The following is a 13,167-nucleotide window of genomic DNA, read 5'->3' on the forward strand; positions in this document are numbered from 1 at the left end:
GTGGAGAGGAGCAGGGGTTCAACCGCACGTTCCTACTGTTGTATACTGTTATGTACTGTCACTGTTTTGATATTATGAAGGAAATTAGCCTCACATACAGGTTAACGGTACAGCAGCAGCCCACCAAACACATACACACACACACACACACACACACACACACACACACACACACACACACACACACACACACACACACACACACACACACACACACACACACACACACACACACACAGACCTCACACGACACACATACACAAACACACAGTAGCTGTGGCGTACGCAGATGCACACACCTATTGTGTGTGTGGCAGTGAGGTCTAAGAACGCTTCAACTCCAGCTTTCTCCTTCCTCTTTTTCTTTCTCCCCTGATCGGTCACATGGTCTTTTCTATCACCTAACTACAACCCGAGCGACTTTGTTCTGCTCCAGTAATTGAAATGGAATGCAGCCCGTCCGGCTGATCGCCCTGCCTGCCGGGATGCCCTGCGGAGTGCGATCACGTGTTGTCTCAGGGCGTCTGTACATACCAGCGTCTGCTCCGAGTACCAGTACAACCCTCACGCTCTTTCTTCACCTGCCTGGAGCCAAACACACACACACAGGAGGCTGGACTCACTCCACCCTGACGGTGACGGTGCTCGGTGCCTCAGAGAGACCTGGTGGGTGACGGACACCCGACAGACCCTGAAAGACCCCCCCCCCTGGACCCTGAAAGACCCCCTCACCCCGTCATGGCCCTGTCCAGACCGGAGCAGCTGCTGGCCCACGAGCTGAGCTGCCCCATCTGCCTGCAGATCTTCTCAGACCCGGTGCTGTTGCCCTGCGGACACAGCTACTGTCTGGCCTGCATCGGTAAGACCCTGGTCAAGGGGCCCCAGGGAGGGGCCCCCACCGCCGACAGGGAGCTGGCCCCAGAGGCCCTTATGCGTTGCCCCGAGTGTCGGGAGGAGTTCAAGGGACTGGAGACGCTGAGGAGGAACTTCAAGCTGTGCGGCATCGTGGAGGGCTACCGCGCCACGGTTAAGGAGGAGCAGGGGCCCGGGGCCAAAGAGGAGCCAGGGGCGGGGGCCATGGAGGTGCACGGGCCCAAGGAGGGGCGGGGGCCCAAGGAGGAGCAGGGGCCAGGGGACAAGGAGGAGCAGGGGCCTGGGGCCGAGGCTGCGGCGAGGGCCAGCCCCGGTCTGGACGTGTTCTGCGACCACTGCATCGAGGGCTCCGTGCGGGCGGTGAGGACCTGCCTGAGGTGCGAGGTGGCTCTGTGCGAGCGGCACCTGCAGAAGCACCAGGAGAAGATCTCGTTCAGGGGCCACGTGCTGGTGGCCCCCCAGAGGGAGGTGGTGCCCCAGGCCTGCCTGCGCCACGGGGCTAGCCTGGAGTACTTCTGCTCCAGCGACAGCCTGCTGCTGTGCGCCAGCTGCCTCCTGGAGGGCTCCCACCTGAACCACGACCTGCTGAGCTTCGACGTGGCCGAGGAGGAGATGAGGCGGGCGCTAGAATCCCGCAGCAAGGTGGGTGGGAACGCCGCCGCGCTCCGGACGAGCGGACCGGACGGGAGTCAGGGTGGGAACGTTGACGGACGAGCGGGGAAGAGGGTAGAGACAGATGTCACAGAGTCATGCTGGAGGAACGGCAGATTCCAGGGAATGATAATGAATGGAATAGTCTCGTAGTTGTTTTAGACCGAATGTTGACAGTTTTTGAAGTTTGTACAGTATGATGCCCATAGACAGAGCTGCGTTTTTTTTATATAGTTATTATGTTTATTAATATTTGACAAAGCAAGATTGTAGTTCTGTTTGTGTTGATGGTTTTGTAGTGATTGAACTTCTGTTTGTATCGTCTGTGTTATGGGCATTGTAGTTCTGTTTGTATTGTATGGGTAATAGGCATTGTAGTTCTGTTTGTATCATTGGTGTTATGGGCCTTGTAGTTCTGTTTGTATCGTCTGTGTTATGGGCATTGTAGTTATTTTTGTATTGTTGGTGTTATGGGCATTGTAAATCTATTGGTATCGTCGTCGTCGGTGTTATGGGCATTGTAGTTCTGTGTGTGTTAGTGGTGTTATGGGCATTGTAGTTCTGTGTGTGTTGGTGGTGTTATGGAAATTGTAGTTCTGTGTGTGTTGGTGGTGTTATGGGCATTGCAGTTCTGTTTTGTGTTGGTGATGTTGTGTTGATTGTAGTCCTGTTTGTGCAGGGGGTTATGGTAATTGTAGTTCTGTTTGTGCAGGGTTGTCATGGTATTTGTAGTTCTCTGTGTTGCAGGGTTTTGTGGTATTTGTAGTTCTTTGTTTGTGCGGGGTTGTCATGGTATTTGTAGTTCCCGGTGTTGCGGGGTGTTGTGGTAATTGTCGTTCTGTGGGTGCAGGTGATGTTGTGGTATTTGTAGTTCTCTGTGTTGCGGGGTGTTGTGGTAATTGTAGTTCTGTGGGTGCAGGCGATGTCGTGCCAGCTGCAGATCACAGGGGGCCTCCTGCAGAGAGCGGCGGAGGAGCAGGGAGCCTCGGAGGCGGTGGGGGAGAAGCTGGTGTCCCGGGCCGCCAGCCTCATGGACAGCATGGCCGCCCTGGTCCAGAGGTCAGCAGAGACCAGGATGTAGACAGGGTCAGGACATTAGACCCAGGATGTAGACAGGGTCAGGACATTAGACCCAGGATGTAGACAGGGTCAGGACATTAGACCCAGGATGTAGGCAGGGTCAGGACATTAGACCCAGGATGTAGGCAGGGTCAGGACATTAGACCCAGGATGTAGACAGGGTCAGGACATTAGACCCAGGATGGAGGCAGGGTCAGGACATTAGACCCAGGATGTAGGCAGGGTCAGGACATTAGACCCAGGATGTAGGCAGGGTCAGGACATTAGACCCAGGATGTAGGCAGGGTCAGGACATTAGACCCAGGATGTAGACAGGGTCAGGACATTAGACCCAGGATGTAGGCAGGGTCAGGACATTAGACCCAGGATGTAGGCAGGGTCAGGACATTAGACCCAGGATGTAGGCAGGGTCAGGACATTAGACCCAGGATGTAGGCAGGGTCAGGACATTAGACCCAGGATGTAGGCAGGGTCAGGATTTTTTAAATTTTAACTGAAATCAAATGAAACGGAAAACTTTGAAAAAGCATGACGTATTTGTAACATGACAGTAACACATGAAAAACAGTTAAGTTTAGCTTAATTGTGTGCATAAATATGGCCATTACAGCAGATGGTACCGGACAGATATACACACATAAGAACATAAGAAATGCAAATGCAAAAAAGTTCTGTTGGCTAAACCTTTCTGACCATTGGACTACCATGTCGTTATAGACAGTATGCTTTATTCTTCAGTCTAAACATTGTTGAACAGAAACACGACTAAAGCCTCAGGCGTCTGTGACACCAGTGCAGTGCTTGTCCTCTGTGCACGGTGAGAAGTTAAGGGCTTCCCTCAGGGGGAACGAGCACTGTAGGAGGAACGAGGAGGAGGTTGGGTGGTCAAGGGTCACCTGGTCAAGCCTCGTAACGTACCGTCCGTGACGGTCCAGCTACGCTGACGCCTCGTCTGCCCTGGCCCCCTGCAGGTACAGAGAACGTCTGAGCTCCCTCCTGGAGGAGGAGAGAAGCTTGAGGAGGTGCAGCTGGCAGCAAGGCCTAGCCTCGCTGGGAGAGCAGCAGCACACCCTGCAACAGGCCCAGACGGAGGCCAGCCAGGCCCTGAGCGAGGCCGACAAGTGCCTCTTCGTAAACAGGTGACCTCCAGGACCTCCAGCGGTTCATTCGACCAGTAGATTGTGATGGAACTTGATGCAGCTCTGAAAACAAGAGGCTAGACACGATGATGTGGCATACATGCATGGCATACAACAGAGGGCATGCCTTATGTACTGTATATATTGAATCACATCAATGTATGTATAGATAGTGGAAGTGGGTTGAAGAGGGGAAGGAAGGACATAAGGTTTGGCAAAGCATTAGAGGCAGCGGTTTTATAACAAATACTGTCTCATACCAGTGTGATGGGGATGTGAATGTTGCAGTTGGAGTGAAGTTATCTTCATTCCTCCAGTTATTACCAGAAAACATTTGTACCTTAGGAATAAGATGATTGCTTAGAACCGAAAGAGCTAACCAGTGAACCAGCGTTGGTGCAGTGGTGAGCAGAGCAAAACTGAGCAGGGTCTGTCCCCCTGTTCCTGAACAGGTTCCTGGGTCTGGAGCCCCAGATCCGGGCGGCCCTCAGCCCTTCCTTGGACGCGAGCACCCAGCTCCCCTCCAAGGCCCCGCTCAACTTCCAGAGGCTGCAGGCGGGCCTGCGCGGCCAGGACTTCCACGGGGAGATGATCCTCCTGCTGGACTCCCTCCACCTGGCCCTGAACCCCCTGGAGCTCACCTTCAACCCCCACACCGCCCACCCCAGCCTGCTGGTGTCCAACGACCTGCGCACCGTGCGGGCCGGCCCGGCCCGGCAGCCGTACGGCGAGCACCCCGAGCGCTTCTCCAGCGCCCCCCAGGTGCTGTGCAGCCAGGGCTTCTCGGGGGACGAGCACCTGTGGGTGGTGGAGGTGGGCGAGGGCAGCATGTGGTCGGTGGGGCTCAGCTACAAGAGCCTGCCCCGCCGCGGCGACCACAGCCGCCTGGGCCACAACAACGTGTCGTGGCGCCTGCAGTGGAAGAACCGCAAGCTGACGGCGTGCCACGCCTCGGCGAACGTGGCGCTGGCCGAGCACGCCGGCGGCCCGCCGCGGCGCGTGGAGGTGGCGCTGGACTACGCCGCCGGCTCCGTGACGTTCCACAGCGTCAAGGGCCCGCGGGAGCACCTGCACACCTTCAGGACCACCTTCCGGGAGCCCGTGTACCCCGCCTTCAGCCTGCACTCCAGCACCCCCGAGTCCTGGATCACGCTGCAGAGCGGGATGTAGGCCACCCGCCCGCCGGTAGCCCAGCATGCACCCTGGCTGGCTGGCGTCGATGGAGCCGCAGCGCTGAGCGCCGGGCGCTCTGTCTCTGTGCGGGTCAACACCATGGTGTCAGATCCAGTGGTGTGTCTAGCCGGGGCTAGGGGACGCCATGCACTGTTCATCCCGAAACCTTAGAGGGACGTGATGGTCCTCTACTAATAGCAGGGAAGCTAAGCATCCTTGGGCAAGAAACCTTAGCCCACACCACCACCAGTATCTGTACTGTCTAACCCCTACCTGCTCCTTAATGACCTGTCTCTGTACTGTCTGACCCCTACCTGCTCCTTAATGACCTGTCACTGTACTGTCTAACCCCTACCTGCTCCTTAATGACCTGTCTCTGTACTGTCTAACCCCTACCTGCTCCTTAATGACCTGTCTCTGTACTGTCTATCCCCTACCTGCTCCTTAATGACCTGTCTCTGTACTGTCTAACCCCTACCTGCTCCTTAATGACCTGTCTCTGTACTGTCTAACCCCTACCTGCTCCTTAATGTCCTGTCTCTACTGTCTAACCCCTACCTGCTCCTTAATGACCTGTCTCTGGACTGTCTAACCCCTGGCTGCTCCTTAATGACCTGTCTCTGTACTGTCTATCCCTACCTGCTCCTTAATGACCTGTCTCTGTACTGTCCAACCCCTACCTGCTCCTTAATGACCTGTCTCTGTACTGTCTAACCCCTACCTGCTCCTTAATGTCCTGTCTCTACTGTTTAACCCCTACCTGCTCCTTAATGACCCGTCACTGTACTGTCTAACCCCTACCTGCTCCTTAATGACCTGTCTCTCTACTGTCTAACCCCTACTTGCTCCGTAATGACCTGTCTCTGTACTGTCTAACCCCTACTTGCTCTTTAATGACCTGTCTCTGTACTGTCTAACCCCTACCTGCTCCTTAATGACCTGTCGCTGTACTGTCTAACCCCTACTTGCTCTTTAATGACATAGACATCCTACACGTCGTTAAAGACAGTACAGTACAGAGACTCTATGTACTGTTAGAGCAGGGGGCAATACTAAAATGACAAGCACAATAATTGATATATACACAGGAACCAAGTCAATAAAGATGCATGGAATGCATACATATCTGTTTTAATGGATCGTGTGCTCCAACTTATTACAAACGTTATTGTTTGTGTTGAACATTGCAAGTTAAGTGGACCCAGGGTGAGGTGCTTCATGGACACACAAGTTCACTGACCTTCATGCATACTCCTTAGAACACAGGTCTGTGTTTAGCCTCGACACACAGGAGGGTTATATTTAGTCTACACTATTTGTTGCCAAAATTCCAATTTGTGTGCGTGTGTTTGTGATAGAAATAGAGTGAGAAAGAATTGTGTGTGTTGTTGTGTGTATGTGAGTGTGTGTGTGTGTGTGTGTGTGTGTGTGTGTGTGTGTGTGTGTGTGTGTGTGTGTGTGTGTGTGTGTGTGTGTGTGTGTGTTCTGTTTATTCACTGACTTTACAGAATTAAGAGAGGGTTACACAGATAAAAAAACCAAAGTCGATAGTTCCCCTGTACTGTAATCCCCTGTAGTATTCCTTTTCAAAAGAAAGTCCCAAGAAACCCATTTATTCCATAATCCCCTCAAAATAAATCATATTTAGACATTATTCAGATATTTGGTTTCACAGATAAGACCATAGCGTCTTCAGAATGACTTTTATTCTCTTAAGAGCGCTGTGTGCGTTTCATACCCGATAGGGGGTTAGCTTCGTAACAATCTGGCAACACGGCGACTCCAATCTGTCAGAAATCCTCCTGGAAGGCTAGCGTCACCTGGCTACACCGGTCTATTCTAACATCATCCGAGTGCACCTCATCGTCCTATACACGAACCTCGACCAGGACATGGGGTCCGCTGAGAGTAGCACCAGGAGGGTCTCCTTCGGAGTGGACGAGGAAGAACGGGTCCGGATCCTGAGAGGGGTCAAGGTAAGCTAGCTAGCAACAGCTAGCATCGGCTAGCATGAAGGATGCTGCTGCTCTGAGGACACAACGCCTGGGGACGGACCTCAGTTCTAAGTGAACCGTGTACTGTCACACATCATTATTACTAGATAATACACGAGTTACTGATGTTGCTTACATTCAAGCCTTTAACAAAGTAGATATACTTTGTTATGATATGGTATGAAGGTATGTCTATTCTATTGATCTTAGTTAGCTACATAATATTGTAATATGCTCTTAACTCTTATGTTAACTCCAATAAAAACAACACATACGTAACATAATTTGACCCATTGAGTCAGAGAGGAGGCAGCATCATACATGAGGTCCCACTAAGCTCAGCTAATGTACTGGGATCCTACCTGTGGTTCATGAACCTATGGGGCCCAGCCCAGCCTGTAGTTAACGCTGTAGGCTTCCTTTATACTGTAGAGGTGAACTGATAGACACAGCGTCACTTCTCTTGCCCCACCGCATGTCTCGATGGTCTGGTCCTCTAGCTGACAGAGGACGTTCTTCAGAGGATGAGAGGGGTGGCCAACATGGCACCCAGCCCCCCTTCAACCCCCACGGCTAGCAGCCAGCCAGACCCAGCCAACAAGTCCAAAGAACCAGGTGAGAAAACATTAGTAGTGGAACAGTCAACCAGCACCAAGAAACACAGGGGAAGTACTGTATACAGTAGTGACACACCTGGCTACTCGAGTGTTATACAGAGGGATGAACTGTATCCTAAAATGTCGCATTCATCTTTAATTCTGTGGCTCGCAGTTTGGTCAGTCCGCGGGCCAAACTAAAAGCGGTCGTTTCTGTGGCCTAAATCCTCTCCATCCTCCATGTTGTGCTGTGGGACCCAGGCCCCTCCAGCCGGCCCAGCCCAAAGCCCGCTCCCAGGCCACAGCCCGCCCCGCAGCCCCCTGCTCAGCCGGCATCCCGCCCCACCAGCCCCAAGACCTCCAGGACCGCCAGCCCTAAGCCCACCCCTAACGCTAACGCTAATGCTAGCGCTAGCGCAGCGGAAGAGAAGAAGAGGTGGGTAACGCGTAGTCAGCTCGCTCCCTGTGGTGCTGCTTATTCTGTAAATCTGTACTGCTCAATGTTAATAACAGTGACAAAGTAAGCATCACTGTGATTTGGACAACCCTGGTACGAGGTGGAATACTGCCCTCTTGTGGACTGTTTGTGGAACACACTTTGTGTGTTTTGAAGTGCAGGATGACTTTCCCTGATGTAGCCTCACTGTGTGTGCGTGTGCGTGTGCGTGTGCGTGTGTGTGTGTGTGTTTGTGTGTCTCCCCAGGTACGAGCGACAGCAGCAGATCATGGCAGAGGAGTTGGCCAAGGTGGCGAAGAAGGAGCGGGAGGCGGCGCGTGAGGAGATGAGCGCAGTGCTGAGGGGGGAGCGGCTGATGGCCTTACAGGAGAGCGAGAAGGCCCAACAGCTGGTACGTCAGTGGAGGTGTTCTCTGCCAGGGTTTCCCGCAGCACTTTACAGCTTAGGCGGCCGCCGTAACAACACAGGCCTCCTGCCTTAAATATGATATCATTTTTTTTTTATAAAAGAAATATATATATACTAGTGCTGTCAAGGGATTAAAATATTTAATCGCTATTAATCGCATCAATGTCATAGTTAACTCGCGATTAATCGCGAGCAATTGCGACTAATCGCAATTCTTTTTTCTATGCTAAATATCCCTTGATTTCTTTGTCCCATAATTTTATCAACATGGAGAAGTGCATCGGCTTGCCTTGTGCAAATGTTTTTTTTATTGATAACAACATTGGCATATACTGATCAAAACAGGACGATACAAAAAAAAAAGCCTATAGTGCAATTAAACGATGAACATACAAACATACTGCCTTGAACATAGCAGTCAGGCTACTGCTTCTGTTGTTTTGAGCCAAAAAAAAAAAGAAAAAAGCACTAACATATATATAATGTTAATATTATACAAAAGTATAACATAATCAAAAAAACGTAATTTACTCTCTGTGTATAGATCAGGCTGCATGCAACAGCCTGCATGAAAATAAGCATAAATCGCCCACCTGTAAAAGAATACACCCCCGCCCCCCCAAACCCCCCCCCCCCCCCACACCTTTACTAACACATTTTCGGCCGTAAACCCTGCTCAGCCTCACCTCAACATGCACTGCACCCTCCACTAGGGGGCGCTGTACAGGCCCTGCGTCGACTTGACCATGAATTGCTAAAGTGTTTATTTTCTGTGGGGATTCACGCACAGTCGGATGTTCATTCAAACTCGTTGTACCGGTGACGTCAGCTCGGTACCGTGTTCACGGGAGTTTGAAGATGGCATTCAGAGCATTGAGCAGCCAGCATGGAGGTCTGTGCACAGAAATGGAGCCTCGAGAGTTTCTGACCCAGATTTCCTGAAGAGAGTAGGGCTGTCTCCCCCCTTCTCTTCTCCTTTTCCTCCTCTCCCCTCCCCATGTCTCCAATACTCTCCTCTCCTCCCCTCCCCCTCTCCTCTCCCCCTCTCTCCTCTCTTCTTCTCTCCTCCCCTCTCCCCCTCTCCCCCTCTCTCCTCTCTTCTTCTCTCCTCCCTTCTCCCCCGCTCCCCCTCTCTCCTCTCTTCTCCTCCCGTCCTCTCTCCTCCCCTCTCCCCCTCTCTCCTCACTTCTTCTCTCCTCCCCTCTCCCCCTCTCTCCTCTCTTCTTCTCTCCTCCCTTCTCCCCCGCTCCCCCTCTCTCCTCCCGTCCTCTCTCCTCCCCTCTCCCCCTCTCTCCTCACTTCTTCTCTCCTCCCCTCTCCCCCTCTCCCCCTCTCTCCCTCTGTTCTTCTCTCCTCCTCTCTCCTCCCCCTCTCTCCCTCTCCTCTTGCCTTACCCCCCACCTCACCATGTGGTACTACAGCTCTACTACTCCTCCGTGGTAAACAGTGGTGGGTGGGAGGTGTGTGTGTGGGTGGTGTGTGGGTGGAGGCTGAGACGTGGTCTTATCAGGCCTCCAGCACGCCCCGTGAGTTAATGAGAGGCCTGGGGGAGGGCTGGCGAGGCCAGGGCGGATCTTCACACACAGACACCCCCCCCCCCCTCCAGGCCAAGCAGTAATTACTGCTCCCAGGAGAGAGTGTATGTGTGCGTGTGTGCATTTGTGCGTGCGGGTGTGTGTGTGCGTGTGTGTGTGCGCGTGTGTGTGCCTCTGGTCACTGTGCTTACAAATTAAAAATAAATGCATGCAGCCTTGGAGTCTGGGCAGCGATTGGCGGGTGAATGGTAACCATAGCGACGTTGTTGTCAAGTGGCGGGGACAGAGCGCCGTGATGGGGCTGCAGGACTCCCCCCCCCCCCCCCCCCCCCCCCCGCGCTGACGGAGCGTCCAGGCACGCCCTGCTCCCACCTAGGTGGAGGTGTGTGGAGGGCTGGGGGTCTGCAGGTGGGGTTGTACGTGGTGGGATGCCTCCGCTCCCTCGTGCTCCAGCCAGCTCCCCGCTCTGTACCCCCCTGTCCGTCTCCTGTCCGCCCCGGGGACGATGGACAGTTGGCGGCGAGTCTTCTGCATATTAATTTCAGCGTGGAGGGGGGGGGGGGACAGGAGGGAACAGAGGAGACACTCGCACACAAGAAGATCTATTCGCTCTTTTTCCCAGAACAATTAGAAAAACCCATTTTACCGGGCCGGCCTTTCACCCTCTCTGTGGGCAGCTGCCAAGGGCTCTCCATCCTCCCTCTCTCTCCCCCTCCATCTCCCCAATCCCTCCCTCCCTCCCCCCTGCTCGTCCTCATTGGGGGGGGGGGGGGGGGGGTCTCTCACTTAGAACCTTGAATCAGCGTTAACGGGGCCGTGGGCTGACTCAGCACTCAGAGGCTGCGATGGAGTTTTTTCCGCCGTTAACGACACAACGTATAAACCCAGAACACGTGTCCTGACCTCTGCAGCGTACTGGAGGCTGGAGAGGGGACAGTACGGACCATGTCATTAAGGAGAAGGTAGGGGTTAGACAGTAGAGGGACAGGTCATAAAGGAGCAGGTAGGGGTTAGACAGTACAGAGACAGGTCACTAAGGAGCAGGTAGGGGTTAGACAGTACAGAGACAGGTCATTAAGGAGCAGGTAGGGGTTAGACAGTACAGAGACAGGTCATTAAGGAGCAGGTAGGGGTTAGACAGTAGAGGGACAGGTCATTAAGGAGCAGGTAGGGGTTAGACAGTACAGAGACAGGTCATTAAGGAGCAGGTAGGGGTTAGACAGTACAGAGACAGGTCATTAAGGAGCAGGTTGGGGTTAGACAGTAGAGAGACAGGTCATAAAGGAGCAGGTAGGGGTTAGACAGTACAGAGACCGCAGGTAGGGGTTGAGGGGCCACCTTAACTCCATCAGATTAGCCTGAATTAATTTGATTCTTTAGCATGCAAGATGGAGCTACTTGTTTGTGTCTCTCATTTTAGATGTGGATTCAATATCTTATCCATATTTATCCATTTCGTTTTTTGGGGCCAAATGCATCATATCCCAGCAGTCCCAGCGGTGTCCACTAGATGGCACCACAACATTCTCTGAACTTCCCTCTTTCCTCAAGCTTTGTCTGCAATGCAAAACAAATCGGCATCGTTCAATTTAACTACTGCCCAATCAAGCCAAAATGTGCCATTTCCTCCCGTAGAGACTCGTTACCTTCAGTAACTTAGCGGGGAACAGCAGCCAGCTCAGTGCACCACAACGGGACAATTCACATTTCATCAGTTACATTTAGAAGGTGAAAGATTAGCCAAGGTCCTCTCTGCCAAAGTCATGCATGTCCTCTTTTCTCCTCATTCCCTCACCCCGTCTCTGTCCTCTTTAAAACGTGTGCGTGCACCGTTCACAACAGCACATACCGCGCGTGTGTGTGTGTGTGTGTGTGTGTGTGTGTGTGTGTGTGTGTGTGTGTGTGTGTGTGTGTGTGTGTGTGTGTGTGTGTGTGTGTGTGTGTGTGTGTGTGTGTGTGTGAGATAAGCCCAGCAGCAGGTGTATCAGTAATTGTGATCAGCAGCGGCTGACATGGTTCTGCATGTAAAGGTATTAGTCTGCCTGGGGGTCCATTCTATCTGATCCCATCGTGCTCTCCCCCCCTTCACTCCCCCTTCCACCCTGCACTCCCCCCTTTCCACCCTGCACTCCCCCCTCCACTATGCTGTAACCCCTTCACTCACCCGCTACCCTTTACTCACCCCTTTACTCACCCTCGACCCTGATCACCCCCCCTGCCATTCTTCACTCCCCCCTCCACTCTGCTCTCACCCCTTTACTCACCCTCGACCCTTCTCTCTCCCCTTCACTCTTCACTCCCCCCTCGACCCTGTTCCCCCCCCTTCACTCACCCCCCCCCCCCTGCTCCCACTCATTTGTCAGTCTCTCTCTCTCTCTCTCTCTCTCTCGTTCTCTCGTTCTCTCGTTCTCTCGTTCTCTCTCTCGTTCTCTCGTTCTCTCTCTCTCTCTCTCTCTCTCTCTCTCTCTCTCTCTCTCTCTCTCTCTCTCTCTCTACCCAGCTCTAATTATCAGTGTGACGGACGGTTATCGAGTGCTCATTTATTGGCTAGCTGGGAAAAACCACCTAAATAAATACAGTGTGTAAATATAGGGATACACACACACACACACACACACACACACACACACACACACACACACACACACAGCCTCCATCTTGTCAGGTGGACTGGGGCAGTCCCAGTGCTGAACTGGATTGATTGCTATGCAGGAGAGCGAGCTCCTCTGCTACAGTAGAACAACACATTGGTAAGCTAATCTCCCCCCCAGCCCTGGGCGGCTTGCTGCCGCTCTAAATTACACAGCTGCTAATTAACTTTTCTTTACCCTCTTCGTTGGAATCCACTCATCTCGGCCAAATGCAGTCTTCCCAAAATCTGATAATCGTCCCTGCTTCTGATTGCCAATAAAAATCTATAATGTTTTAGTGCAGGTTAACGTTGAAATATTACCATCATAATAACTTGATACTTATTATCAGAGAACTTTATGTTGCCATTCTCTCTGGTAAACCGATGCTTCCATAGGGGCTTCACTGAGAGGAAAATGGCAGTCTTTAGAAAATGTTTTTGTCTCATTTATTTCCGCAATTTATCAACTTTTTACTTCTCGGCTTATCTTCCCCCACAATCCTTTTGTGTTCTGGTCACCAACAGACCGCTATTCTCTCTCCTGCTCCAGCGTCCTTCTGCAAACCTCTCAGCAGAAGAGAGTTAGAGAAGTATGGGGGGATTGTGATTGACTGTCCTTCAAGAATAGT

The 13,167-nt window shown here is 52.5% G+C and overlaps 2 protein-coding genes across 3 annotated transcripts in view; both read left to right on the forward strand.

Moving 5' to 3' along the window:
- Positions 1–561: 561 nt before the first annotated feature.
- On the forward strand, positions 562–5,382 carry LOC130391508 (E3 ubiquitin-protein ligase TRIM58-like). Its single transcript, XM_056601702.1, has 4 exons — positions 562–1,515; positions 2,444–2,583; positions 3,576–3,743; positions 4,196–5,382. Exons 1-4 carry the CDS (start codon positions 739–741, stop codon positions 4,911–4,913), a joined length of 1,803 nt encoding a protein of 600 aa, XP_056457677.1. The 5' UTR covers positions 562–738; the 3' UTR covers positions 4,914–5,382.
- Positions 5,383–6,632: 1,250 nt separating this feature from the next.
- LOC130386605 (MICOS complex subunit mic25a-like) overlaps positions 6,633–13,167 on the forward strand; it is a 35,031-nt gene continuing 28,496 nt past the window's right edge. The window contains exons 1-4 of one of the 2 annotated variants that reach the window (XM_056595616.1): positions 6,633–6,892; positions 7,411–7,525; positions 7,768–7,942; positions 8,210–8,354. In XM_056595616.1, the coding sequence (XP_056451591.1) occupies positions 6,809–6,892; positions 7,411–7,525; positions 7,768–7,942; positions 8,210–8,354 (519 nt within the window). In that variant the 5' untranslated portion in view covers positions 6,633–6,808. The remainder of the gene's footprint in view (positions 6,893–7,410; positions 7,526–7,767; positions 7,943–8,209; positions 8,355–13,167) is intronic. The other variant, XM_056595625.1, reaches the window with a different exon arrangement.

This window comes from Gadus chalcogrammus, chromosome 1, assembly GCF_026213295.1.
Source record: "Gadus chalcogrammus isolate NIFS_2021 chromosome 1, NIFS_Gcha_1.0, whole genome shotgun sequence".
NCBI lineage: Eukaryota > Metazoa > Chordata > Actinopteri > Gadiformes > Gadidae > Gadus > Gadus chalcogrammus.